General features: G+C 40.9%; 1 protein-coding gene across 1 annotated transcript; it reads left to right on the top strand.

The window, feature by feature from the left end:
* The first annotated feature begins 7,039 nt into the window (after window positions 1–7,039).
* On the top strand, window positions 7,040–26,211 carry LOC141921342 (elongin-A-like). Its single transcript, XM_074819886.1, is given in 12 exon segments — window positions 7,040–7,132; window positions 7,134–7,244; window positions 14,505–14,561; window positions 16,402–16,514; window positions 17,600–18,296; window positions 19,730–19,829; window positions 20,681–20,854; window positions 21,304–21,401; window positions 22,190–22,370; window positions 22,875–22,998; window positions 25,736–25,851; window positions 25,992–26,211. Coding segments are annotated over 12 exon segments (1,926 nt in total). The 3' UTR covers window positions 26,054–26,211.
* Window positions 26,212–26,577: the final 366 nt, after the last annotated feature.

The following is a 26,577-nucleotide window of genomic DNA, read 5'->3' as shown; positions in this document are numbered from 1 at the left end:
CCTCGAGCAGATCAACACTCCCACCCAACTTGGTGTCATCTGCAAACTTACTGAGGGTGCACTCAATCCCCTCGTCTAGATCATCCCTAAAGATGTTAAACAGGAGTGGCCCCAAAACCGAGCCCTGCGGGACACCACTCGTGACCGGCCGCCAACTGGATTTAACTCTGTTCACCACCACTCTTTGGGCCCGGCCATCCAGCCAGTTTTTTACCCAGCAAAGCGTGCGATCATCCAAGCCTCCAGCAGCCAGTTTTGCCAGGAGAATGCTGTGGGAAACAGTGTCAAAGGCCTTACTAAAGTCAAGGTAAACAACATCCACAGCCTTTCCTTCATCCAATAAGCAGGTCGCCCTGTTGTAGAAGGAGATCAGGTTTGTCAAGCAGGACCTGCCTTTCATAAACCCATGCTGACTGGGCCTGATCATCTGGTTGTCCCTTATGTGTTGTGTGATGGTACTCAGGATGAGCTGCTCCATCAGCTTCCCGGGCACCGATGTCAAGCTGACAGGCCTGTAATTTCCTGGATCATCCTTCCGACCCTTCTTATATATGGGCGTCACATTGGCCAATTTCCAATCTGTCGGGACCTCCTCGGTCAGCCAGGACTGCTGGTAAATGATGGAAAGTGGCTTGGCGAGCATCCCAGCCAGCTCCTTCAGCACCCTCGGGTGTATCCCATCCAGGCCCATAGACTTGTGTATGTCTATGTGATGCAGTAGGTCACTGACTATCTCCTCCTGGATTGCGGGGGGATCATTCTCCCAGTCTCTGTCTTCTGGCTGAGGAGGCTGGATTCCCTCGTTACAACTAGTCTTGTTATTAAAGACTGAGGCAAAGAAGGCATTAAAGACCTCAGCTTTCTCCTCATCACTTGTTACCATGTTTCCTCCTGCGTCTAGCAGAGGATGGAGGCTCTCCCTGGTCTTTCTTTTGCTGCTCACATGCTTATAGAAACATTTCTTGTTGTCCTTGATTGCTGAAGCCAGATTAATTTCTAACGGGGCTTTAGACCTCCTGATTTCTGCCCTACATAGCCTCGCAGCATCTTTGTAATCACTGTGAGTGGCTAGTCCCTTCTTCCAAAGGCTGTAAACTCTCCTTTTCTCCCTGAGTTGCAGCCAAAGCTCCCTGTTTAGCCAGGGTGGTCTTCTCAGTCGCCGGCTTCTCTTACAGCACCTGGGGACTGCCTGCTCCTGTGCCATTAAGACTTCCTTCTTAAAGAGTGTCCAGCCTTCCTGGACCCCTATACGCTTCAGGATCGTCTCCCAAGGGATCCTGTCAAGCAGGTACCTAAACAAGTCGAAGTCAGCCCTTCTGAAGTCGAGGATGTCAGTTCTGCTTAGCCCTCTCCTGGCCTCTCTAAGAATAGAGAACTCTATTATTTCATGATCGATGTGCCCTAGTCGTCCTCCAACCGCCACATCATCCACCAGTCCTTCTCTGTTCACAAAGGGCACCTTCTCTGGTCAGTTCTCTCACCAGCTGCGTCAGGAAGTTGTCTCCCACACATTCCAGGAATCTCTGGGACTGGTCCCGCTCTGCTGTGTTGTATTTCCAGCAGATGTCTGGGAAGTTGAAGTCTCCCACAAGAACAAGGGCAAGCGATCGTGAGATTTCTCCTAAATGCCTATAGAATATTTCATCCACTTCTCTGTCCTGGGTGGGTGGCCTATAGTAGACTCCTGCTACAACATCTGCCCTGTTGGCCTTCCCCCTGATTCTAACGCAAAGACACTCAACTCTGTCTTCACTACACTTGTACTCAAAGCAATCATAACAGTCCCTGACACACAGCGCCACCCCACCACCTCTCCTTCCTTGTCTATCCCTCCTAAAGAGCTTGTAGCCATCAATTGGCACACTCCAGTCATGGGAGACATCCCACCATGTTTCTGTAACAGCCACTACATCATAATTTTCCTGTTTCATCATTGCTTCAAGCTCCTCCTGTTTGTTACCCATGCTGTGTACATTGGTATACATGCACTTCAGATGGGCTGGTGTTTTTCCCCCTTCCCCCTTCAAAGTTGAAGGCTCTGTCTATGAGCTCTAACTTGTGGGTTATACCATACACTGGAATAGTTTACCTCCACCTCTTGCTAGTCAACCTCAGGAATAATATGAAGCCAAACCTCCATATCCCAGGAGAATTTCATCCAATGGAAGAGATAAAAGGCAGGCAGGTGACTGCATGGGAAGGGAAGGATATTGGGGGAAGCAGAAGTCAGAGAAAAGGAAGATTTTTTCTTAGCTGTACTTTGTGTAATGTTTAATCTGGTAGATTTATTTGATTGCCTCCAGGCTCAGATGGGCTATTGCAATAACTGCTGCAAAATAACACGTGTGATTTTGAACAAAAAAGCATGGCTGTGCTAGTGGAGCTACAAAAAGTTACAAGATAAAAATGAAAAAACAGAACAGGGAATGAGAGGCAATCAGACACCTGAAATGAGAGTGAAGGAGAGGGACATAAAGGGAAGCCCTTACAACAGCAACAAGGTAACCAGCTTTCCTTGTGAAAACCAGGGCCACAGCTGTGAAAAATTAAGAATAAAGCCTTATTTTAATACATACTTTAGGAACTTCTCCTTACTATACTATACATTTTTTTCCTCATGTGTAGATTCCTACTGCCTCAAATATACAATTCAGTATAACATATTTAATATGTAAGATAACATCTATCATCATCTTAACACATCTCAATATATTTTAATTTACCAGTTCAATCTAATAATAAAATTCCTTACATTGACAATTATTCTTAAATTTTTTTGAAACTCTGCCTTAACAGGATCAGCTGATTTTTACACAAAGAATATATTCCCCACTGTGCTTCATGACTTTTAAGAACTTGTAACAATTAGTTTTTGTAGATAGAACAGGCATATTTCTAAAACAAGACTCCCAAACATATACATACTAGTGAACCTGATCTACTCAGTGTTCCCTTTTCTAACAGCTCATGCCCAGACATTTATACATTGTTATAATTTGAAGATGTTCTAAAAAGCCAACATTTTTCAGAGAAACATCTTTTTTTCTTTTGTTATTTTTCAGTTAGGTTTTCTTTTATAAAGGGGACAATTCTTCTCCAGAATGAATACACTATCATGATCTGTAGAAAATAAAAATATTACTCTAATTTTCATACTGTATCTTTAAAATTTACTAGCACACTGTAAAACAAATGTAAATCTTATTCAGTCTCTACAAAAGTGTTTCAAACATACAGTTCACTGTTGAAAAAAACCACACATGATAATGGGGAAATATCCCCACTGAAAATACAAAACTAATTTCTAATTTCCAGAAAACGCTGAACATGCTTTGAGCTGTGCAATATAGAGATAACCATCTTGTGGGGCATGCCTCAACATCTCAATGTACTAATGCTGACACATTCAAACATCTCCCACAGTTCTGAAACTTTAGTTGTATATTAGGGCAAAAACCATGAAACATTTAGTTACTTGTTCTTCAAGATCAGAGGACTGGTAGCGTACTTGGATATTATGCAGCATGCAGGCTGGTCTTGGAACTAGTCATTCTCATTTTCCATTAATTTGCTCACAACAAAGACTTTTAAACCAGGATTAGCTGCAAATCATGATACATTTTCTAAAATCAAACTTTAATGTTTTTTAATTTTTAGATATTCTTAACATTGTTTCCCTTATATCTTGAAAATAACCTGTTGTCTTTCTGCTCATTTCCTTTCCAATGGCACAGAAATTAATTACTATAAAATATTCTGATATTGATTGAAGTCCTTGCAATCAAGTTATGAATTATCTTCTCAGTTAAAAGAGGTAGTACATTTTTCTGGCAATATCTTAAACCTCTCAAGATGTATCCTTTTAGGTATGAGTGAATCTTGGGGAAAAAACATTTAATTTGCTCCATAATCAACTGGTCTATGTGAGTGACTAAGGACAATACTATCAATCCATGAAGCAGTAGCAGGGCATGTAGTAATGTTTTAACATTTTTAGGGGAAAAAAAGCACAAACATTTCAAGAGATTTGTTCTCAGCCCAATAAAAAAGAATAATTGTTATTATTTGCTCCACATGCATGAGTCAGAATCAGCAATAGGGAAAGTTCTTGTATCAGCAAAATAAGCCTTAAGGCAATTATAATCATCCTTTCTAATCCATGCACAACCATTACTGCACTCTTTCAGGAGAAAGTAAAGCCTTTTCTTTGAAGTCAACATGCTTTGATTTGTTGGTGGAATGCAAACGTCACTGCCATGGCCACATGGTGATCTACCTCGGTCAACTAAAGATGTTAACAAAACTCAGGCTCAGCTTTAGATACTATCTGCTTTGTTTGCTCTGAGCCCTTTGTGTATACTCAGCCAAATACTATGCACCCCCAAAGCCCATATTAATTTCACTATGATAGTTACAAAAAATATCTTTAAATGCATTAATCTGAATGTGTTGAGTAATCACACCAGTAATGCCTTTAGGAAGGCTGAAGCTCCTTATGCAGATTGGAGATAATTGTGATAACATACTGAACTTCAGTGGGAACTGCAGTCTTTTCAATAGAGATGGAAAAGAAAGGTGTTTTCTTTATAAGCTGCTGAATAAATGTACAAACTAGTACTGTTTAGGATCAAATGCACTGGCCTTGATTTCACAGAAGGTGGCTCCGGGGAACTGTGTTCAGCAAGACACCCAACCCTGGGTGGGTCACTGAGACCTCTCCCATGAGGCAGACCTCCCCCAGTACTTGATCACTCAGTCCCAGTTCATTGCCTAATTCACCCATTCAAGCATCTCACATTGATCCATGCCCTGAAACTCTCACCTAGCTCTTCTTCTTAGCTCTTACAAAGCTTATTTCTCTTTCTGGTTTCATTCTTTCTTGGAAACTCATCAAGCACTGGCAGTATGGCATAGAGAGGACCCTAGGGATGAGATGAGTTTGCAAGCCTTGGGGCAGACCTGATGGCACAACACAGCTCTCGAGCACATAGTGACAGAACATATATTGGAGGTATATTTCTGGGTGTGGCAATCCTCCTTCTTCTGAACAGGACTCCTGCATCGATGCCAAACAAATCCTTGTAATGATCAGCATTGGCTGGCAGTTTTGAAGGACCAAGTAAACTTGGTATTCTTTCCTCTGCCAGTTATGTCAGGTGATATGAGAAATGCTGCAGTTAGATCTGGGCTAGAAAAACTTTTCTTGTTCTAGGAAAGTTTTTGAGATTTTAAATGTTTTATTCTTCTTCACTGGCATTAAATCATGATCTTTCAGAATAACTGGCCAGAAGTGCAGCAAGATTTTCCTCATCCCAGAAAACCCTGTAATTTGATAATTAAGGCTTTCAAACATATGGGAAACCCATCTTCAATCACATAATCCATATGACAATCAGCATCAACTTCCCTACTCAGAGATTACTTTATCCATAATGCTGGTGTGGACTGAATCTCTTCCAAGATTTCTTCTGCATAAATGCCACTTTGTGTAAGTAATTTCATACTATTAGGGTCAGAAAAATAAAGAAAGAGTAACTAGCTGCGGATAGCCAATTTTGAGGTAGGGTTGATGAAGCCTCCATGCACTGTGAAGATGAGTTAATTATTTCTGTAAAATAAAAAGATGATCATGGGAACTGGAGAGCTAGCCTACAACAGGGACCTGGATTTGTTTTTTCCATATCCAACCTGAGCCCTGTACTTACTGTATTTCCCTACCAGCTATTTTGGTTTCTCTACTGATAAATTTGCAATACGCTGTGCCAAGCTGTAATGAGATCTATTTTGCAAGAGTAGTAACCCTAACATGCAAATACCAGACTTTTGCCTACTTAAAATTCCCCTGTAGTTCAGACCGGATACACTCTTTTTAACACTTGCCCAAACACTGCTTTAAAGAGTGAAAGGTGTTCTATATATCTATTTTGATTATATCTACATTAACTTCCAAGGAAATACTGCAAACCCATAGATATTTTTAGAAGGGATTCATTCAGCTTAAGAGTCTTTCAAGCACGTGCTCAGCCCCAGCAAGCTCCATGGCAGAGATCCTGTTTCAGGTGCGCAGTTCACTCAGCACCAAAGACCGATGCCCTGTCCAATGTTTTTTGTGACCTTAGGTAAACCACAGAGGAGCCATGCTGAAAGTTGCAGGGCCCGAAAGTGCTCTGTTCCCCTCAAAAAACAAACAAACAAACAAAAAGCATTAGCCATCAAGCTGTAAATAAGGTAGGACAGAAAGAAAAGGATGCCCTCTTCAGCCTGAGCGCTGCCTTCACCTGCAGGTTCGGACTGCAGTAGGGTGCCTGTGGGTGCCTTCCGGGGCTTGACCTTGCTACCCCTACACAAGCCACTGTGCTTAAGGTCCGCCAAGCAGCCTTACAGCCAGGCTTGGACAACAGAAATGCCACAGACCTCGTAATTACCTGCAGGTAACCGTAGCAGCTTGCATGAGCAAGCGCAAGCGGCTCCGACGCTAACGGTGTCCCCCCGCCCTCTCGCGGCTGCTCCGGGGCGGGCAGGGCTGCACTGACCGACCTCCCTCGCCGCTCCTGCAGGGCTACAGCACACGCCACGGCATTTCTTGGGGCAGGCTGCAGTTTCCCCCCCCCGACTCACCTCCATGGGCTTACTTCAGTTACAGCTGTGCTTGTTCAGCACCACACTGCATATTTAAATACAAGTCGAAAGAGAAACAAAGACACAAAGAAAAGCACGTAGTCTTTATCATTGCTGCCAGTCATGTAGCAAACCAGGTCAGCCGCAGCTATCAGCGAACAGCCTGGCAGGGAAGAGCTGCTTCGGGTCGGGCCCTGGGGCTGCCCCTGCCTTCCGTCAGACCGGAGAGCAGAGCTCAGGCCCGTGCCGCCTGTCACCAGGGCCCCGCCATGCTTCAGGCCATCGACCCCCGACCACGAAACCCCCGGGGAAAGCTCAGATGTAGCCGTGGGGCGGCTCGGAGGGCCCGGCGGCGCGGCGAGAGGCAGAAAGCCCGGGGGGGAGCTGAGGAAACAACGGGCACCGCTGGTCTCCGGCGGGGATGGGGACGGGGAGAGGCCCCGTCGTCCCCGAACGGCTCCCAAGGAACGGCCTGGCCGCGGAGCCACCTATGACGCCACAGGCGCTGCTACAAGAGGGGCGAACGCGGGCTAAGCCGCCCGAGCGCCATGGCGGAAGGGCGGAGCGCGGCGCAGAGGGTGCTGAAGCTGAAGCAGCGGTTGCGCTGCGCGCAGGAGCCCGCGGAGGTACCCGTCCCGCGGCCGCGTCGGCTCCGGCGGGGGAAGGCGGGGGCTCCACCCCGGGCCGTCAGGAGGCTGCCCCGGTCCCCTAGCGTACCCTGTGTATGTGTACGTGTATCTGTGTAACGCAGCAGCGGTGGGCGTGGCGTTGGGTGTGTCGGTGCCGCTGGCGGGCCGGGCCGGTCGAGCCCGCTGGCCTTTTCCGTGTTGAGGCGACCTGGGCCCGCCCTTCCCCTTCCCGCTGCCGCTTCCCGCTGCCCCTTCCCGCTGCCCCTTCCCGCTGTCCCCGCTCGGCCTTGGCTGCCGCCCTGCCGAGCAGGGAGAGGGCTGTGGGAACTGAGCGCAGCCCGCTGGGCCGCCGAGGGGGGCGGGGGGAAGCTGTGCCTGAGATACTGGCCCGGGATCTCCATTTTGTTTCCCTCCGTTGTCTTGGCCAGGAGGAGTTGAAGGAGGGCTGGGTAGTGGTCAGGTGCGTGGTTATTTCCCGGGTGGGTAAGGGCTCAAGCTTTCTGTGGGTGGCCAAGAGGCCCTGCGTGCAGTCAGGTGGGTGTCATGTCTTTACATCTAACAGGTAACGTTGGCTGTGTTAAGTCTTTTCAGCCTGGCCAGAAGGTCAAAACACAGCAGCTGGGGTGCTAATTTCTATGTTCGTAAGAGCTTTTCTTGGTGAATTAGGTGTTTCTGCTTTAACGGTGCACAGCAAGAGGAGTGGGAGCTGTCACACCCTGTGTTGTTATTCCTGGTGCAAGAACAAAGCTGCTCTTATCTCTGAAAGAAATTAAACAACCTCAGTAGGATAGTGGGGCTGCTCAGTAGCTGCAAGGACTAGATAAGGAATACTTGAAGCAAGCAAACGTCAGTGGGGAGATGGATCAGAGCAGCCTGCGGAAGCTGTGCTTGACACTCTTGAGGTACTGAGAGGCAGATGGGGAGATAAGCACAGGCTCCAGGGTGGTGGGGGGAAGAGGGCACTCTCCCTTCTCTGAGCAACAGCCTGGACTCTGAAGAAAATGAGAACAAAGCAGTATGTGCCCAATTGACCTCAGTGTTTTACGAATTAATAAATCACATTTGAGTGAAGGTGTATTCGAAAGGGTGGGGTTTTTTTTGAGGGTTAAATTCAGTTTGAAAGTACAGATTGCATTTGCCATGACAGATTTCTAAGACATTAAAACTGGCAACAAGTTTGTGGAAGTATTTGGAGGCAGAGGGCAGCAGTAAGATTTAATCTGCATTGTATTTGGTAGTTAATGAACTTGAAAAGCGCACTTATTAATCATGTCTACGGTGTGTTTTCAAAGTGTGCATGTGTATGCATATATAGGAAATACTGATTTTCTTAGTCCATAATGTTCTATCTTCCTTAGTGCCAGTGCTGTAGGCTGTATCTGTCCAAAATGCAAATATCTGTGCAGGTGCTTCTTCAGATGTTTTAATTTGCAGTTTAATGAACCTAAAATTTCTTCTTGTGCTACAGAAACGATCAGATATTATAGTCTTTGAATTTTTTAATACTTGGGGTTGGTGTTGATATGCTGCTCTTCTGAACAAGAGACTGAAAGGGAAAAGAAAGAAACAACTCTACAGGTAGCTAATGTTTAATTGATCCTGAAACAGTAAGTTTCAGAGTACAATCAAGTGAAAAATGTGAATATCCCTTGCAGATTGGTTCCATTAAGGGAGGAAGTGTGCATATTTCGTGGGATGAGTGCAAGCAGGTGCTGCATAAAATGGGACTAATGGTGGTGCTGCAGGACTTCTGCTGTTGCTGGTAAAACTGTCTAGTGAAATAGAAATATTTACGGATAACAGGGGCTAAGGGGTGGTAGGGGAAGTGAGAAACTGACAGCTGTAAATTGACAGTCATGAAATGCACTGCTAATAAATTGTAAATCTAGTAATAGAAAGCATGTGGATATCTTTAAAGGCAAAGAGGAGGGTTTTAGGTATGTGTGGAAGGAATAATAAAAATATTACAGACGTGTATGTAGGTAAGTGTGGTGTTGTCAAATATTTCTGCCCATACTTGAGAATATTTGTCTTGGCGCTTTTTAATAATTGTTGAATAGTTTTTAATCTGCTAGCAACCAGGGAAGATTCAGAACATTGATTGTTCATGTCAAAAGCTTCTTAATGTGCATGGTTTGAGAGATACCCTGTGAATTTGCAGAGAATTGACCAAAGAATGAACAGAACTAATGATTTAGGTATTGTGTGATGCTCAAGGTACTAGGGAAGTTCATCAGGACAGGAAAAAAGTACTGTGCTACTGTTTGTACAGGTAAATGAAATAGTTGTAATTGACATTGATCATGAAGGACTGTGTTGAGCAGCTGCATGATGTTGCATATAAGCTGTAGCTGATGCAGAATTAGAGGTTGGTGCCATGATCCATGCTACTCGATGAGGCTCTATGTAGATATGTATTGCCAAATTTATCTCAAATTATATTCAGCTGATAGTGTCATAAATATATACAAATCTCTTAAGGCATTTGAGTTGCTTCTGTATGATGCTGATTACAGTAGCAATGTTATTGACCTGATGCAATAAATAAAATGGATTTCAGTTGCACTCACCAAAAATAGGTGTCAGGGCTCATCAGAAAACAATGTTGATTTGTGGTTTTGATTGTGGGTTTGTGGTGGGGGTTTTCAGGGGTGGGGGGTGATTATGCATCTGTTCTTGACATGGTGCTACTCAAATCTTTCTTAATTTAGAAGACAGCAAGCATTGTAGGGAAATGCCTTAAATGCTGAAGTAATTTGTGTCAGAGACTCTTCTAGAAACCAACTTTGATCATGTGCTAGGCTACACTCTTTTGAGCAACATGCATTTTAACATGGCTCAGTGGAAAGTCACAGCTAGGAGCTATGAATATAGGTCACTCAGGATAGGGGACTATTTTGGAGAGCATTGACTCAGAAAATGATTTGGAGCTCTGATGTATTACCAGTTGAGCATGAAATTGCAGTACAATGCAGTGGCTTATGGAATAAATGCTATCTTTGGGTAGCTTAGCAGGGTTATGTTATTACCCCTATATAGTATTAGAGGGACAATTACAGGAATATTATGTCCTGTTCTGGGGACTGTTTTTAAAAACAACACTGCCCAGCTGGAAAGATAAGACAGCCAAAGAATGGCTACAGCTCTGGTTAGCATAACCTGCGGAAACTAAAAAACCAAGGTCAAGTGTGTGATTAGTGTTTACATTTCTGTGTTGTATAAGATGTTTGAAAGAAGACTCCTTTAATTATCAGAAATAGATCATTAGATTCAGCAGCTGAAGACAAAATTAGACAAAATTTTTTTAGGGAAACAGTTTGGTTGGGTTTTTTTTGTTTGGTCAGTGTTTTGGTGGTTTTTTTTTTTAACTGAGGGCATGCGAATGACTTGCTTGGGAATGTGTTGGGTTTTTCTAACACGTTGTCTTCAAAGTCTTGGTGCTCTTTCACATGAGGTGTCTAGCTCAGGCAGAAGTTATGGACTTGGTGAAATTTTATGGGTTGTGTTATAGAAGAGAATGAACTAAATAGTTACAGGAATCCCTTTGAGAGAGGTGCAGCTGGTGAGCAAGGAGGGAAGGAGAGAAGCAGGAAAGAGTTACTGTGGTGAAAAAATGTTCAGTCAGTCCCTTGACCACAGATGGTCTGGGGACCTGTTAATGGGTCTCATCCTTCCTGAGGGTCCAGGCTCAGCTAGAAAAAATGAGACTGTACAATGCTTATATAAGGGATGATGGAGCAACATTGGTGCAGGGGGAAGAGACTAAACTTGGCACACCTGGGATCTGTTATCATCACTTTGCTTTCAGTTTTGACTCTGGAAAATTTTGTTTGCTCACATGTTTCTTAGCCATTGCTCATTACCATTGCCCTCTACTTTCCAAATGCCTGCCTGCTTTCCCTCCTCCCCTTCATCTTGGCTCGCTCTTGCTCCTATTGTCACCTTTGCTTTTGACTCACACCAGTATGTGTGTTCCAGCTCTCAGTTTGTCCACAAGGCTCTGCTTCTGGTGTCTGTTTACACTGCATGAAGACCCATGTCTTGGGCTTGCTTGGAGTGTCATTTATTGGAAAAACAACAATCCCAAAGGCTTTGGGTCATTCTTTAGAAATCAATATTTAGGGATTATGTAGAATAATTCAGGAATTGTATGTAGAGGTAACTTTTATGGCCTTCATAATTTTTCTATGTAAAGTTTACCATGTCTTTTAAAAGTTAATAGAGTTTTTCCATGAGGGTATAGCTGCTAGTAGTATGCAAGGCAAAGTAGTCTGAAAACCAGTGGAAGGTTACATATGTATTGTGTGTATGGAAGAACTTGGGAGAAAATTACTGGGTAAAGTCCAGTGAGATAAGAAGAGCTAGATGGGTAAAAGATATGGTTAGAGCAAGGCACCACAACAATCAATCTTCACTTTCTTTTTGAAAGCCTGCTCAGAACAGGCTTCAGATAAATTACTTTATCCTTTTGCCTTATTTTATGCAATAATTGTAAAGGTGCACCATATAAATATCATGACACCAAAGGTCATGTTTCTGACAAGCTTTAGTTTCAGTGACGGGTTTTACTGTGTCTTCACAGTATATCTTCTGTGGCCTTCACCAAAGTCTGATAAATACTGGAGCTTGGTATTTGTGCTTTAAAAAGCAAACAGCACCTCCTAGTCTTTGATAGAGGAATCAGAACTCTCTAGCAAATAGGGTAAATACAGATTTTCTCTGCTGTTACTGATGTTTGCCACAAATTAAATTTGCTTGTTTCCTGATTGTGTCTGTAAGTTTGCTTCTAAATGCGGAGGGCTCGGAGGTGGGTGATTACTACTGGCAGGCTGGATGATACCATTTACATAGCTCCATTTGCGTCGTACTGTAACTGGGCAATCTCTCCTTTGGTAGTCCCATACATATATAGCTGCCAATCTCACTGCAGCCTGAGCTGTTCCCTGCTTTCAAGATCAGGATTGCTTCTCCTGAAAGGCTTGCCAGAGTCTTTGATCAATGCTTTCTATTTTGTTTTTAATGAAACCCTCTTGTTTGTCTTAATTTGCCAAATGTGATACACATATCAAGAAGGCAAAATGAACAGTGTGGTCTTTGGTTTAGAAAACTTTGAAAGTTTTGTCTTTCATTAAAATGTGTTGACTGCTTTTGGATATGCTTGTCATCTAGGTACTTTTGTAATTTAGCCTGCTGGCTTGAAGTCGTATGAATAGTAATTGCCTGTTTCCTGAATCTGTTCTTCTGAAATGAACTTGGCTTTATGAATTAGCTTAGTTGAAAACCCATCAAGAAGAAACACTGAAAAACCCCATTCTCTTTGTAGCTTGATGAGAGCATCTTTTAATATTTTTACTCATATAAGTTTGTCTCTGGCCTATGATATTTATTCCCAGTGCTGTGCACTGCTTGAGTGTCTAGTCATGCTATATAGCACAATATAACCTGTCAGCAATGGATTACTTCCTTTTTCATTGCAAAATAAATTAAATGAATGGGGATATATTTTTTTAATTAAATAAAAAAATGAACTAGCCTGACAATGTGGTTTCTAATGCTTATAATTAACATTGTGGGCAATTATTATTTTCTCTACTTAAGTATCTTTGCAACACATTTTTTCCTTGATGGGATTATTTAGAAAAAGTCTTCAGCTCACAAAATATGTAGCCTATACCTGTGAAGTGTCTGGAAAAAGTTAAATGTTAAGCTTAAATTGTTCTCGGAAGGAAGAGTAGTTCTCTCAAGGTGCAAAATTATTTTTAACTTCATTGTGTGTATTCTTAACACAACTTACTAGCTCGGGGAGTGTCAAGTTGGATATAAGCAGAACTTCACATGGCTTTTGTACTGGTTCTGAAATTTTGGTCCGGAAGCTTTTTCATAGGCATCCTGCCATTTTGTAGCTAGCTGAACTTTTTGGGAGAGTTGATTTCTTACCTCTGTTCCTAGGCGTATGTCTTACCGTTACAGCTTTTCTCATGTTTTCCCAGGCTGCGAAGCATTTCTCCTGTACTTCTGTAGGTCTCAGAAACACTAGGGCAGGGTGAATGATGTACAGGAAGAACTGCATGCCAGGCATGTAGATAGAGCCCACTGTACACAATGAAATTCAGTGTTAAGTGTGGGATTCCACTACTAATACATTATAGGAACAATGAAACTTAGAACAACAGTAGAGAAAAATACTCCCCCAGTGCTCTTTGTAAATTGTTTCTTAAAGTTTGCTATTTTAGTACCTGTTGTACCTCCTGCAACACCATTTCAGAAGCAATATTTAATAAATGACAGTTCATCAGTTATCAGAGCTGTTATTATAGTTAAAATATTTCTGGGTAGTCTGTTTTGCATTCCTGCAGGTTCCTGCCACTGCGTTTAGAAGTGGCAATGATCTGAAAAACTTGATTAGCATACCAGGCTTTGTAACAGCATTTCTTTAGGCTTTCTTCTGTTGCACATAAATTCTGTCATCTACATAACATAGCTTCATGGAAGTTTGTGAAAGATAAGGCAAATTGCTTGTGTGTGGTCAACTGCAAGATTCTGGGGTGCTGTATACCCATTGCCAAAGAAATTTATACTTCACTTATAAATGGGATTTTTGTGTTACTAAACACTCCTCATAGGAAGATGAGCCATTTTGTATTTGAAAAATTATATTCTGCTTTGGAAATGTTTTTTGTAACAGGTGTACACTTTGTCAGTGTGAAACAAAACAGCTGTTCTAGCTTGAGCTCATTTTGTTAGTGTATAAATTGCAGTCAAGTTTTCAAAACATATTTTTTGCAAACTGGGCTCCCACCAGCCCTGTTGTCCTTTTGTGGCCTGGGCTGATGGAGTGGTGCTGCTGACTGGGAGACCTGCTGGGAGACTTGCTGCTTTTTGCATTGTGCTGGGTCTGCATAATGCAGCTTTTTTATCAGTTCTGTGACAAATGAGGGTCACTGCTACATGAGAAGTGTGGGCCTGTACTACTGTATTGTTGATCTTTAATGTAATCTGTGTAGTAGTAAATTGTTACCTACTGGATATGCTGGTATTGCTGAAGTTGAGGGGTTGGCAGAACTGTACTGGTTCACAGCACAGACCTCAGGCACAGTCCTGATGTGTAGTAAAGGAGTGTTTACATTCTCCTGAATTTACTGGATATTCCTTTTGACACTACTGAGTATTTTTGGATTAAACATGTGGATGAGGAGGAGAAAACCGGAATAGAATTTATGAATATTTGTTTAAAAAAAATCTAATGTTTCCTTCCAGATTTTAAAAATGATTAAAGTACTACAGGAGTTGGATATATCACTGGATATTCTAGTGGTAAGTAACCAATAATATATTAAACTATTCTGTAGTGAATTACTGTGTAAATGTCAGGGGTCTGGAATCGTTGTTGCATTTTGTAGTTTTAACTCTTAATCATAATTTTTTTTAGAGCTCTGTACAAAGAACCATGGAGCCTTTCCCAAAAGCCAGCTGAAAGCTGGGCATACGACTTCACAAATGCAGTATTATGCCAACGGTGGTAGTACTGAGCATGAATCTGAGCATATAGAAAACACTTTGATACTCAGGGTTGGTTTCTTCTCACTGTAAAACTGCTTTTGAGTCAATGCTTAAGACAAAGCAAATATGGGCAAACCATTCTTTAGGTCAGTTGTCTCAATTTTCTGTCTTTTATTAGCAGCTCAAGGTTAGTTTCTTGCATTTAAAGAGCAGGCACCCCGAGTAAGGATACTTGTGACTTGTATCCTTATCCAAGCTGCATCCTATCAAATTTTATATTGGAACTTCTCACACTGGTCTGTGAAGCTTCTAGTTACTATGAGCAATGTGTCTGTATTTTGTGAAGAAGAAAACCATGCATTTTGAGAGAGTTCTTTGAAGAATAAGAGAAAAATGTGGTAGTTAAGACTTCTGGCTGGCCTATTCAGGCAAAGGCATTTGCCCGCCTAAACACAGGTAGACTTCTACTGGAATACAGCAATATTTCTGTATTTTTGTTGGAAAACAAAATAATCTCATATTGCAATTAATTGTTTAAAATGAAAGGGCTTCTGCAGACAGTTCACGTTTCCAGCAAACTTGCATGTTTTATAACGTGGCAGATTTTGATGGAAACCTTCAAGTCAAATAGAGGAAAGAGATGTCTTGCAACTGAGGACTCCACCTATTTTTAATGCATTTGAAGAACATAAATTGCTTTAGGAAATAATCCCACTGAACTTCTTGCATCTGTTTGCAATATACTGACCTACCAAACCAATATTGCTCAAATTAAATTCACTTTGAGGATATTTAGCTTCTATACAAGTGCTTTCTAAGGTGTGAGCTGATTATGTGGGAGTAGCACATGTATAGCTCTTGTTCAGACTTCACAGGAGTATCATTTCACTAGTTAGCAAGAGCATTAACAGGTTTCTGCGAACCCAGTGAATTCCAGGTTTTGTATGCATCGTAAAAGTGAGAGTTAATGAATCGGAGATACTGCGAATACACAATTTAAAAAAATCACCTGTGATTCTATATACACTCGAAGTTTGCAAGATAATTGTGCTTAACATAAAACTCACTAGAGCAAGACTTGAAGGCACAATGGTAATGTGACAATAATTGTACTGGGGAAAACCAGAAAATGATGGGTTTTAAATGTCAAGGTTTTTCTTGTGGCTGAAACTGAGACTGAGTTTAGTCATATGAACTCTGCTCCTCTGACCCCTCTACCCCATACTACTCCTGACTGAGATCCATTTTAGATTACAATACATCCATTTTATGTGCTCTCTAGCATGCTAAAATGTACCTGTATAAGCCTAAAGGGAATTTGAGTTGATTATCTAATTCACTGGAACAGTATATATTTTGCACATCTAAGCATTTGAACCAAGTGAAATTCCTGAAATATGTAGATTTAATGGAGGAAAATTACTTCTTTTAGTTTTATGAATTAAGACTGCATCTTGTTCCCTGTACTTGGTTATAAATATCTACCTTTCCTTCAGTTCTCTTTGTAGTATAAAGAGTGCATTTATTTCTTTAGCTGCCATAAGATTGCTCTGATTACTAGGCTAATACTGCTTGTAGCAGTTCTAGAGAAGGTTTTATTTGTGATGTTAGTTGTGATTTATTCTGCCCATCTTTCTTGCACTATCTTCAACAGGAAACTGGCATAGGCAAAACAGTTAACGGTTTTAGGAAACATGCCACTGCTGGGAATGTAGCTAAAACCCTGGTAAAACAGTGGAAAAAACTTATTCCTCCAGAAAATAATAGGTAGGTGTGAACTAACTTTTTTCTAAAGATCAATTGTACTGTAGTGTAACTTTATAAAATACAGCTTGGAAAGCTTAGGAAAGTGTTTGGAATGACAAATAATGCATTAGGACAAATGCATAAATGGAATGGAGGAAATGAGTCTTTGTTTTATAAAATATCAGAAAACAAATCAGAGCAACTAGTATTGGTCAATTAGCCAGCCAGGACTCAGACTTCAACTGCTTTTTTTTGACTGGCACAAGTTCTTAGGTCCCAGCTGATGCAAGCAGGACTAAGCCAATGATGGGTACTGCTCTGCGTTTCTTCAGGAAAGTGGGAAGCTTGCTCTGTCTTCCTGGAGGTGGTGGTTAAATGAGGCAGCTCTCCAGTCATTTGGTTGTATAGAGAACTTTCCTATAATGTGCTTGTGGACTGAGGGGGCCTTCCAATATTGGAGGAGTCACACTGAAGAGATGCAATTTCTTCTCAGAATGAAGCGGTCACCACGGCTGTGGCCAGGCTGACTGTGCTTTAGATGTTTTGCAGACCTCTGATAACTTGAGGCAGTTGAGCTGAGAAAGCCAAAGGTTTAGATTGACTAAATAGTGCATTTTAAACCTGAAGTTGTTCACACAGTGGAAAGAAGAAATACCAGAACCTATGAGAAGCAAAGCATAAAGGCTGACCTGTTGTAATCTGTACCACCTACAGAGCATGTTGACAATTTTCTGTCTCCTAGTTATTTCAAGTACCATGTCTGTGTTATAAAACATGCAGGGAGACTAGTGTAAAAAGTGGTATCCAACATGTTATAAGCAAGTAGTAGTCAGGCATGTTTTCCTACTGATGGTTATGTTCCAACTCCCCGCTTATCTTACTGTCAATTCTTGCAGTATTTAGTGGTGCTGGACCCAAGAGCTGCTTCTTTAGGATTCTGTACAGATAATGGAAGAATAAGAGCAAAGCACAGTTCTGGGTCTCGTAAAATTGACACGTGGTGTGATATAATGCTTTTAATTTTACTAGTATAGGTAAAAAGATTGATTTGTTCAAGAATTTAGCATCAGATGCAGCATGGGATGAGCTTATTTTTTATGTTGCAGTGGTCACAGAGGAGGAAAACAAAATACCAAAAAAGATGAGACAAAATCTTCTGTTTCCAAGGAGATTAATCCTTCAGAGAAGTCCAAAGCATCTGTACTGGCCTCTGGAAGTTCCAGTAATGCTCCCATTTCTAAAAAGTTGAATAAGCAGTGTACTTGCAGTGAAAAGACCTGCAAAAGTAGAGATTCTGAGTCTCAAAAAGAATGTGATAATAAAGAAGGTAGCAGCAGTGGTTCTAGGCATGCTTCCTGGGATACCGATTCTCAAGCTAAAGAAAGTGACTTCAAAGAGAGAACCTCCACAGACAGCAAGAAAGTTTCAGAAAAGCAGTGTTCCTCTGCAGCCAATAAAGACTTTTCACCCCTGAAAGCAAAGCCTAGTAAGGATGCTTCTGAGCAGAGAGATCCTAAGCATGTGAAGAAACAAACACAAAAACTTGGCATAAAAAGAAAAGCTGAATTATCTAGTGATGAGGAATTTGAGCCCCCTACTATGTCTTTTGAATCTTATCTTAATTATGATCAGGTTACCAAAAAAAGAAAGAGGAAGGCTTGTTCTACAGGTGAACAGCCAAAGAAGTGCAGTGAACAGAACAGCTCATTACCACAGAAGACTTCAAAATTTTCTCATGGAAAAGAGGGAGAGGAAGATGTAAAAAAATGTGAGGGTGATCAGTCAGAAACTCCCAATAAAAAGGTAAGCCACTGCATGGTTGAGAATAATAAGTAAACTGCAGATGAATAAGTGCTTTGGACTCTTATTTTCAGTGAAATTCAGCTGTATTTGTTTTAAGCAACAGATTGCATGGCTATGATATATCAGCTACATTGCAATTGCCAATAATTGCAATAATTGGGAAAAAAAAAGATTGCTTATTGCATACTGGCAGTTTACCGTTGACTTGTCCTGTATTTTTAGGATTATTTCTAATACGGCAATAGTCTTTGATCCATATCAGCTAATCTGCTTTTTACCCCCAAAGTAAAGGTACTTACCTTTGGACAGATGTCCCCTTCTTCTATTCTTGACCAGCCTGGTTTGTGACTCTAGCAGCTGTTTGTGTATAGCACAGGTGTTTTGTCAGATGCTGTGGTTCTTTAATAGTGAATCTTAGGTTTGCAGTGGAACTAAACTTTTTTTTAATGCATTGAAGTAAACCACAGTATTGCATATAAAAACAGCTTATATATGTTCATAACGTGGACTGTCCTAGTCCCATGAAGTGAAGGAAGCTTAAGTAGCTCCTCTGAGCCAAGGTAGATCTAAACATGTGTATTAATTGGACCTTTTAAATGAAGCCCTTTTGTGCACTGGGAATTAGAGGTGTCTTCAGTTTTTATCTTTACTGTGATATGAAAGCTCCAGGCTTTATTTATTGTGAAGATGCAATCTGAATGTGCTATCTTCTGTCCCAAATAGAGTAATATTAATCTAGAGGCTTGTGTTTGATAATCCAGCATAAACTGTTTGAGGAAAAATCTTGGATGTTCAAGCAGTCATGAAAAGTTATTAAAGACACTGAAATGAAGTTCAGGGAGATGCAAGTTTTGGACTACAAGTGCCTGGCTTACAATTGGAGGACACCTAAGACCCAATTTAGATGTTGCATGTAATACTGAGCATTTGTAGGGACCTGTCCTTACCAGCCTCCACAAGAGTCTGTGAAAATTTTGGGCTAAATGGCTCATCTGGCACAATATAGGAGACTTGATAGGACCAGGTATAAAGCTGTTTCTTGTCTTTCATGATGGCATTTAGTTTGCCTTTAAACATTTAATTGTGGTTTTGTCATCTTGCAGTTTTGTCTCATTCACTGCATGCCTCTAACCTTAATAGTGATTTGTCTGAAAGCCTGTTAGCTGAACGCATCTACTCTATTCTTTAATCTCTTTTTATGCACTGATTGCAGATATCCCACTAAGTTCCTTTTGTGATGTAGTCTTGGTAAATAGAGTATGAAAGGGTATGCTGAAAAGTAATCCAGAGAGTAAATTTTAGTGCAGAAGAGCAATAATTCTAGTTATCCTAGTTAACTTTGGGGTTTGCTTAAGGGTTTTTTGTAGCTTATTTTAAGCCTCGGTGAACCTGAATTTGTAATGTTGAAGCAATGTTTCCTTGACTATGTACAGGCCAAGGTGGATTCCCTCCAAGATCTTCTTAATACCCCACTGCCTAAATTTCTGACAGGCATCTCATTCTCATCTCCCCCATATGCTGCAGACTTTAAAGGTAAGTAGTCTGCAAGGCTGGTAAATGTGAAATAGTGAAGGTTTTTACAGCTCTATATAGAGATGTCTTTATCCCCTTTCCTAATAAACTATATTAGCTCATCTGTCCATCACAAAGAAATGCCTCCCCTTCATTTTCTCATCTGTAGAAATCATGTTGAAGCTGAAGTGAGTTATAAAGACTTCCCTCTTATGGCTTGCTGAATAAAGAAATACTGTGGAAGGTTACCACAGATGTAGAGAAGGCATAGATCAGGTGGTAGTTCTTCAGGCTCCATTTATCTTTACTCCTGTCTGTACCTTATAGTAGGCAAAGCTATAGTAGAAATCTTAGGTAAAACAAATATGGGAAGCACTAGGTCTAGCTTTGGCGTAGGAACTTGCTAACATCTTTATAGGTAGGTGACACAAAGTGCCAGTGGTTCCCCTAGCAGCTCCTGTGAGGTTTCAGTGATTTCATTTCACTCTGGTCTTGAAACATCAGCTTCTTGTTGCAGCTTCTTGTTTCTCTAGGATAACTTGGGAAGGTCAATAATGTGCTGTAGGCTGATAACAGAATGATAACTAGATGTGAATACAGCTCTTATAGACCTGAGCTAAATAATGTAAGTCTAGTTTGAGTTGGTGCAGCTCATTTGCAGTGTACATGCTATCTTGGTGTTAGGTGATGATAAATGGACTTCTGTAACACATAATATGTCTAAGAGCCCCAAACTGTAATGCCATGACTTTGTATTTCAAGAAAAGATTATACATGTGTCTTACCAGCTGTGTTTCTCTCAAAGCTGAATGTTTAAAGCATTGTAAAATGTCAGGAGGTAAAGGAAACCCTGCCTGATGTTTTGTTTGCAGCTCCCCTAGCACCTGTTGTAGAAGCACCCCAGCAAGTCAGTGAAGTGGTTCAATTCACAGGACAGAGACTGAACTCTAAAATGCAAGTTTACTCCGGCTCTAAAACAGTCTGTCTTTCAAAGATGCTTACACTGTATGAACATTGCATCCGTGTGCTTCAAAATAATATTGATTGTGAGTACTTGAAGGGATTTGTAGCAGGCTGTGCTAAAACGTAGTTTCATTTTGAAAGCTTACCTTTTTAAAAGTTCCAATTTTAGTTAAAGTATTACTGTCCCATAAATTATAAGCCAGAAAGCTTGCTGATTTTTTTTTTCCCTTCCAACACGTTTGTTTACATAAATTAGAATGAGTAATCAAGAAATTGTTTATTCCCTTGTGTAGGCAGAGAGGGGAGTGATGCACATCACTACAGATGGGGCAATATCTAGTCAAAGATGCTTTCTCCATCCTCAAATGTAACTGCCAGTCAGTACAGAACTGCTGATTCATAAATATTTTCATAGCCTGACTTCAAAACGTGTTCTGTTGGTACTTGCTAAACTTTTTTTTAAAGTTGTTTGAGTGGTGTTACCCACTGAGTAAAAGAAATGACCTACTGAAAGTACTGTCCTTTTTTGTAGCGCTGCGTGAAGTAGGAGGTGTGCCCTTTGAAATTCTTGAGCCTGTTCTAACACGTTGCACACCAGAGCAGTTGTTTCGAATAGAGGAATGTAATCCGGTAAATTCTGCCTTGTTAACTTCAGGGAAACACAGAGGACATGAGGCATCTGTTTCTGCCTTCCTTGCACCCTTTTTGATAAAGATTCTCTGCGGGTTACAGTGGCTTTCTGTCTTGCACACTTATTTCTTTGAATTCAGCTGCTGTTATCAAGCCTCCCTTTCTCAAGTGTCAGGATTTAAGTAATTTCAGAGAATTATTACTGATGACTAAGTGAAAGCCACTGTGGGTAGAAAAGTATTTCTGTTTCTAAAAATAATAATAATAATAAAGGCCACAGTATTTACCCCTGAAATATCTGGGAAAGTCATAATAGAATGCACTGTTTTCAAGTTACAAACCATTAAGGCTGCAAAGCGTACCAATCAGGAAGTGTCTGGGGTGAGATTTCATGTATGTGGTAGATTTCTTATCTACCTTGTTAGGACTTCAACTCCATGATGAATTTGAACATCGAGGTTCTGAGTGTGCAGCACTTTGTAGTGCAAGGTGGCTATTTCTCTGCACACCTAAAGTTGAGAGCTGGTGTGGCCTGAGCCTGGGCTGGAAACGCAAGTCTAGCCTGTAAGCATGGCTCATTAACTCAAATATAGTGCTCTGTTATTTGAAGCTAATGTGATTTCTAGACTGAAGTCAGTATCTCTGCATGGTATTGCCATGTTCCGTGTGGGGGTACCTGTCACAACATGTGTGGTAGGATTCGTTCTGCATCTTTTTCTAGCAGGGGATTGGGTCTTGAAAATGTTATTTTTAAATCTTTGACTTAAGATATCTTGTGTTCAAATTAGATGTTTACAGAAGAGTCTGACCACTTGTGGAAGAAACACTGCCAGAGAGATTTTAAAAACGAGAGTCTTCTGGAATATGAGTCTTGGCGTGAAATGTACTTGAGACTGTTTAATCAGAGAGAAGAAAAACTAAAGAGGCTTACAAAAAGTATTGCTTCAGCTCAGTCAGAGAAACCAAAAGGTAAAATCTGTGGTTAGCTTTTCTACTTACAAAACCCAGTGTCTTCTGCTATTCTTGACGCTTAATATATAGGGTTTAGTTATTTGTTTGCACTGATCACTAATGCTGTGCCTCTAGGAGAAGTCATCAAGAAAGAACACTGTTCCTTTTAATTTACGAGTTGCTCAAAAAATAAATACATGCATTAATACATTAATGCATAATACTTGGAGCATACAGTAGACAGATCTTACCTTCCTGGTTAGACTTAGGATTCTAAGCAACAATTAAAAGAATACAAATGTAATTACAAATACCAAAGTTAATATGAAGAAATACTGTATGCATGACTGCATACACTATTTGCCATGGTTCAGTTACTACTTTGGTACCAGATTCTGCTTTTCTGAACTGTTTTTTTCCAATTTAAACCTAGAAATTGCCACACAACCATGTTATCAACAAAGCTTTGAACATAAAGGGCCAAAAAAGTCACATAATCTCTGCTACTTGCTTCTGTATTAGGCAGGCAAGTAAAAATGGCCTATATGACTGGTGCAGCAAAACCACCCAGGAACATTCGCCGTCAACAAGAAATCCATGGGACAGCAGGACCTGTCACCCAACTTCATCCCGTAAAGATGTGCAAGTAAGTGTTCTGTACTGTGCTTTTGAGTTTAGATGTCTTTGTCAGTACAAAAGCTTGCTGGCAAAATATTTTTGAAGTTACAAATAGCTCTCTATTTACTTTTTTAAGCAGCTAGTGGCTAGAAACTAACTTATATTTTAAGTCTTGTGTGCTCCTCTGCTGCATATGAATTGTCATCACAAATTTCTCCAGAGTGCTAGTGATGAATTCACCCTCCCAGCTGGAGAGTGAGTGGATGCTGTTGGTTTTCTCCGGACTACACTAATGCCACTTGACATCGTGGGGAGATTCCAGTGTTGATGTTTCATATTTATAAACCTGCCTAGTAGCCCCACATGTTCTCCTGCTTTCATAAAATCCCAATTAGCTGTCTGGAGTGATATAGCTGACCAGAGTGAGTCTCAGCAACTTTTAATACTCTTGATGGTGGGTTTCTTCTTTGGCAGTTTAAAGGAGTGTCTGGAACAGTCAGTTTGTAGCAGTAGCCACACTAATCTCTGGAGGAAGAGAAAACTGGGATTCCATAAATGTTTCCTTTGTATAGCACAAAGCCAAATTTTCTTTGTGACATCTTGGTTCAGACTAGCTCAACAGCCATGAAAACCAAAGCTGAGATCTGATATTTGTCCTACTGTTCCTGCCAGCCTAATGAATTCTCTTGTATCCAAGAGTATGACTGCAACAGGGAGATAAACCTGTAGCACCAGCTTCTACCTCTTCTTTCCTTCTCAACTACATGGAGACAGACTACTGGTTTTTACTGTTTAAATATCTGTTCTTGTCCAAAAGAAAAATCAGTAGTTTGATTCAGAAGCACCCCATGGGTTGATGAGTCCATGTGCTAGCAGTTGGACCATAAAAGCTATAGAGAGTATTCATGCTGCCTGAATGTGGGTATCTTAAGATGTGGTCACTCAGTCTGCTGTGGCTGCTGGTGAGCATGGTGCCCTCCCCTGTCCCTATTGCCTGTGGTTGTTCCCATGTTGGCATAATTGCTCTTCAACTAGCTCTCTCAAAATTATCCCTTTGAGGGAGTGGCAGGTGGAACGTTTTTCATTAATCTGAATTAGGGAATAGTTATGCAGGTTGACAAATATGTCAGTGGATAATGACAGATAGTTGGGAACAGGGAGCATAAAACTTAAGCTGTTGTAAATGTGATGCAAGACTGACTTAGTGTGGCTGAACATGTCAGGAGAGTCATTTTAGGTTGTTTCTGTTATGATGCTGCAGTGCCTGCAGTTGTGCTGAGTAATTGTTCGGTCTTAGGCACATGAACTAGATAACTGAACTGACCTGGGTTTACTGGGGGGTGGGGAACCCCTACAGAACGATGGGAAAGTGTGTTTTCTGTGAATTTCAGGAGCTTGACTTCATCAAGCAGCCTTGACTTACTGCTCAAGATGGTGGTGGTATGAGGCAGAAATGACAGCTTGGATGTAGGAACTTAAAATAAGCTTTTTACACCAGATACGATGTTTTTGTAGCTGCACCTTTAGTTGATAAAATTGGGGAGCTATACCTGCCTGCCATGGACAGGGACACCTTCCACTAGATCAGGTTGTTCAAAGTCCTGTCCAGCCTGGCCTTGAACACTTCCAAGGAGGGGGCATCCACAACTTCTCTGGGCAACCTGATAGTACCCCACCAAGGCAGTAGCTTAAGGCACTTCAAGTTAGGCTTTTGCTTTCAGTTGCCCTGTGGGAGGTTGTATCTGTGCTGTGACAGACCAGCCTCCCCGTTTAGGTGCTTAAAGTACAGTAGTGTAAATGTCCTTTCTGCTACAGTAGTCTCTGGACCTGTAGCTGAATGATGTACTCAAAGCCCTGCATGTTGTTTTCTTGGGCATGATAAATTAGGAAGAACTGCTGTTGTGTGAAAGAAGCTGTAAGAGGGTTGTTGCTTTGCCTTCTTGAGGAACAAGAGTTTGTTTAGGCACTATTGAGTTTAACCTCATTGCTTTGACCATGTCCTCTGAAAACCTGTTGGTTTTACAAGTTGAAGAATTTGTACAGCTGAAATCTTAAATTAAGCTGGTCTTGCAGGAGCTAAGATGGTCGTATGGCAGACATCCAGATCCCTAACAGGTTGCTGTTTGCAGTTCAGTGTGCAGTGGTGTATGATAACTGGTAGCAGACATCAGTGACTGGCTCTGAAGTGTACAAGGCTGCTTAGATTGGTGACGTCATGCTGACACTTTAATGTTGTGTTGGTTTAACTGTCTTTTAGCTCTGTATCTGCATCTGCCTCAGTCCTTGTCTTGCTGATTGAGGATTCCAACCTAATATTTAGGGGTAGTTAATGTGCCTTTTGCTAGACATTCCTACTTTAAAAAAAAAAAAAAAAAGGCAAGCTTGTGTAAATTTGCCCTCATTTTCTGTCAGAGCTAGCTAGCAGTTCAGCTGTGCTCAAAGAGGAAAACAAACATGAAGAGCAAACTAGAGCACAGGGCATTATGAATCACAATGGCATTGCTAAACTTTTGGGTATGTCACAAATTATGATCATTTAATTTTAAAGAGAAATAAGATACATCAAATCTAATAAATGGAAAATTTGTGCAAGGATGGAAATGGACTAGATGACCTCCTGAGATCCCTTCTAACATGAATTATCCTATGATTTTTCAATGTATGAAGTCTTAAATGTTTGTGATCAGTTTCTTTCAAAGCAAATTAGAGCAAATAGTAGTTTGATATCAAATCCTAACTTTTTTCTTATTTCCTTGTTTTAAAAGAAAAATTATTCCAGAAAGCAGAGGCAGAAATAACACATCAGATCCAGTCTCTGCTAGCAACAGTGGAAGCTCTAGCTCACATGTAATGACTCAACGTGAAAAGAAGCCTATCAAAAGTAAATGGAATTTCCTAAGATTATAAAGATAATTGTTTTAACTTGCTGTCTATTAATATATGCATAATATTATGCTAATACCATTTTAAGTCACTTGCAGCTGTGATCCTAACTGGTGTCTTTTTTTGTTGTTGTTGAAGAAATTGCACCAATCATGAAGAAAACTTTGAAAGCATTGAAGAGTAGAGCTGGACGACCATAAAATGAGGCTGCATATTTGAAGCTTATGTGACTATTTGTATATAATACTACAGCTAATGGCAGTAGTGTTAATGTAAAGATTCTTCAACTTGCTTTAGTTAAAATAGTTACGAAACATTGCAGGGGCGAATGATTTGCAATAAAAATTGAAACATCTGAGTCCTTTCATACTGCTGCTTTCTTATTCATGAATGAGGAAAACTGAGTTGAAATAAGGTCAGTACACACTAACGACAAATCAGTTTATATGGATTTTTACAGGTGCTGTCTTTATCAGTTTATGTACACATTTGCATAAGATTTTCATAGCAGCACTTAACTTTAACCTTGGCAAAATGTGCACACAGTTTGTCTCCTAGAAATGGCCACAAGGTGTACTTAGATACAATTGCAAAGACGTCTTGGCATCTCACACAAAAGTGTTTTGGAAACCTAGTGTATCTTTTCACCAAAGGTTTTCCTTGGGAAACTTCTATATTTTTCTTTTTATGAAAACATGATTTGGTTGGATTTTATTTTTTTTCT

Source organism: Strix aluco, chromosome 3 (assembly GCF_031877795.1).
Source record: "Strix aluco isolate bStrAlu1 chromosome 3, bStrAlu1.hap1, whole genome shotgun sequence".
Lineage (NCBI taxonomy): Eukaryota > Metazoa > Chordata > Aves > Strigiformes > Strigidae > Strix > Strix aluco.
Note: the sequence above shows the minus strand (reverse complement) of the source record. Positions and strands in the feature narration are given on the sequence as shown.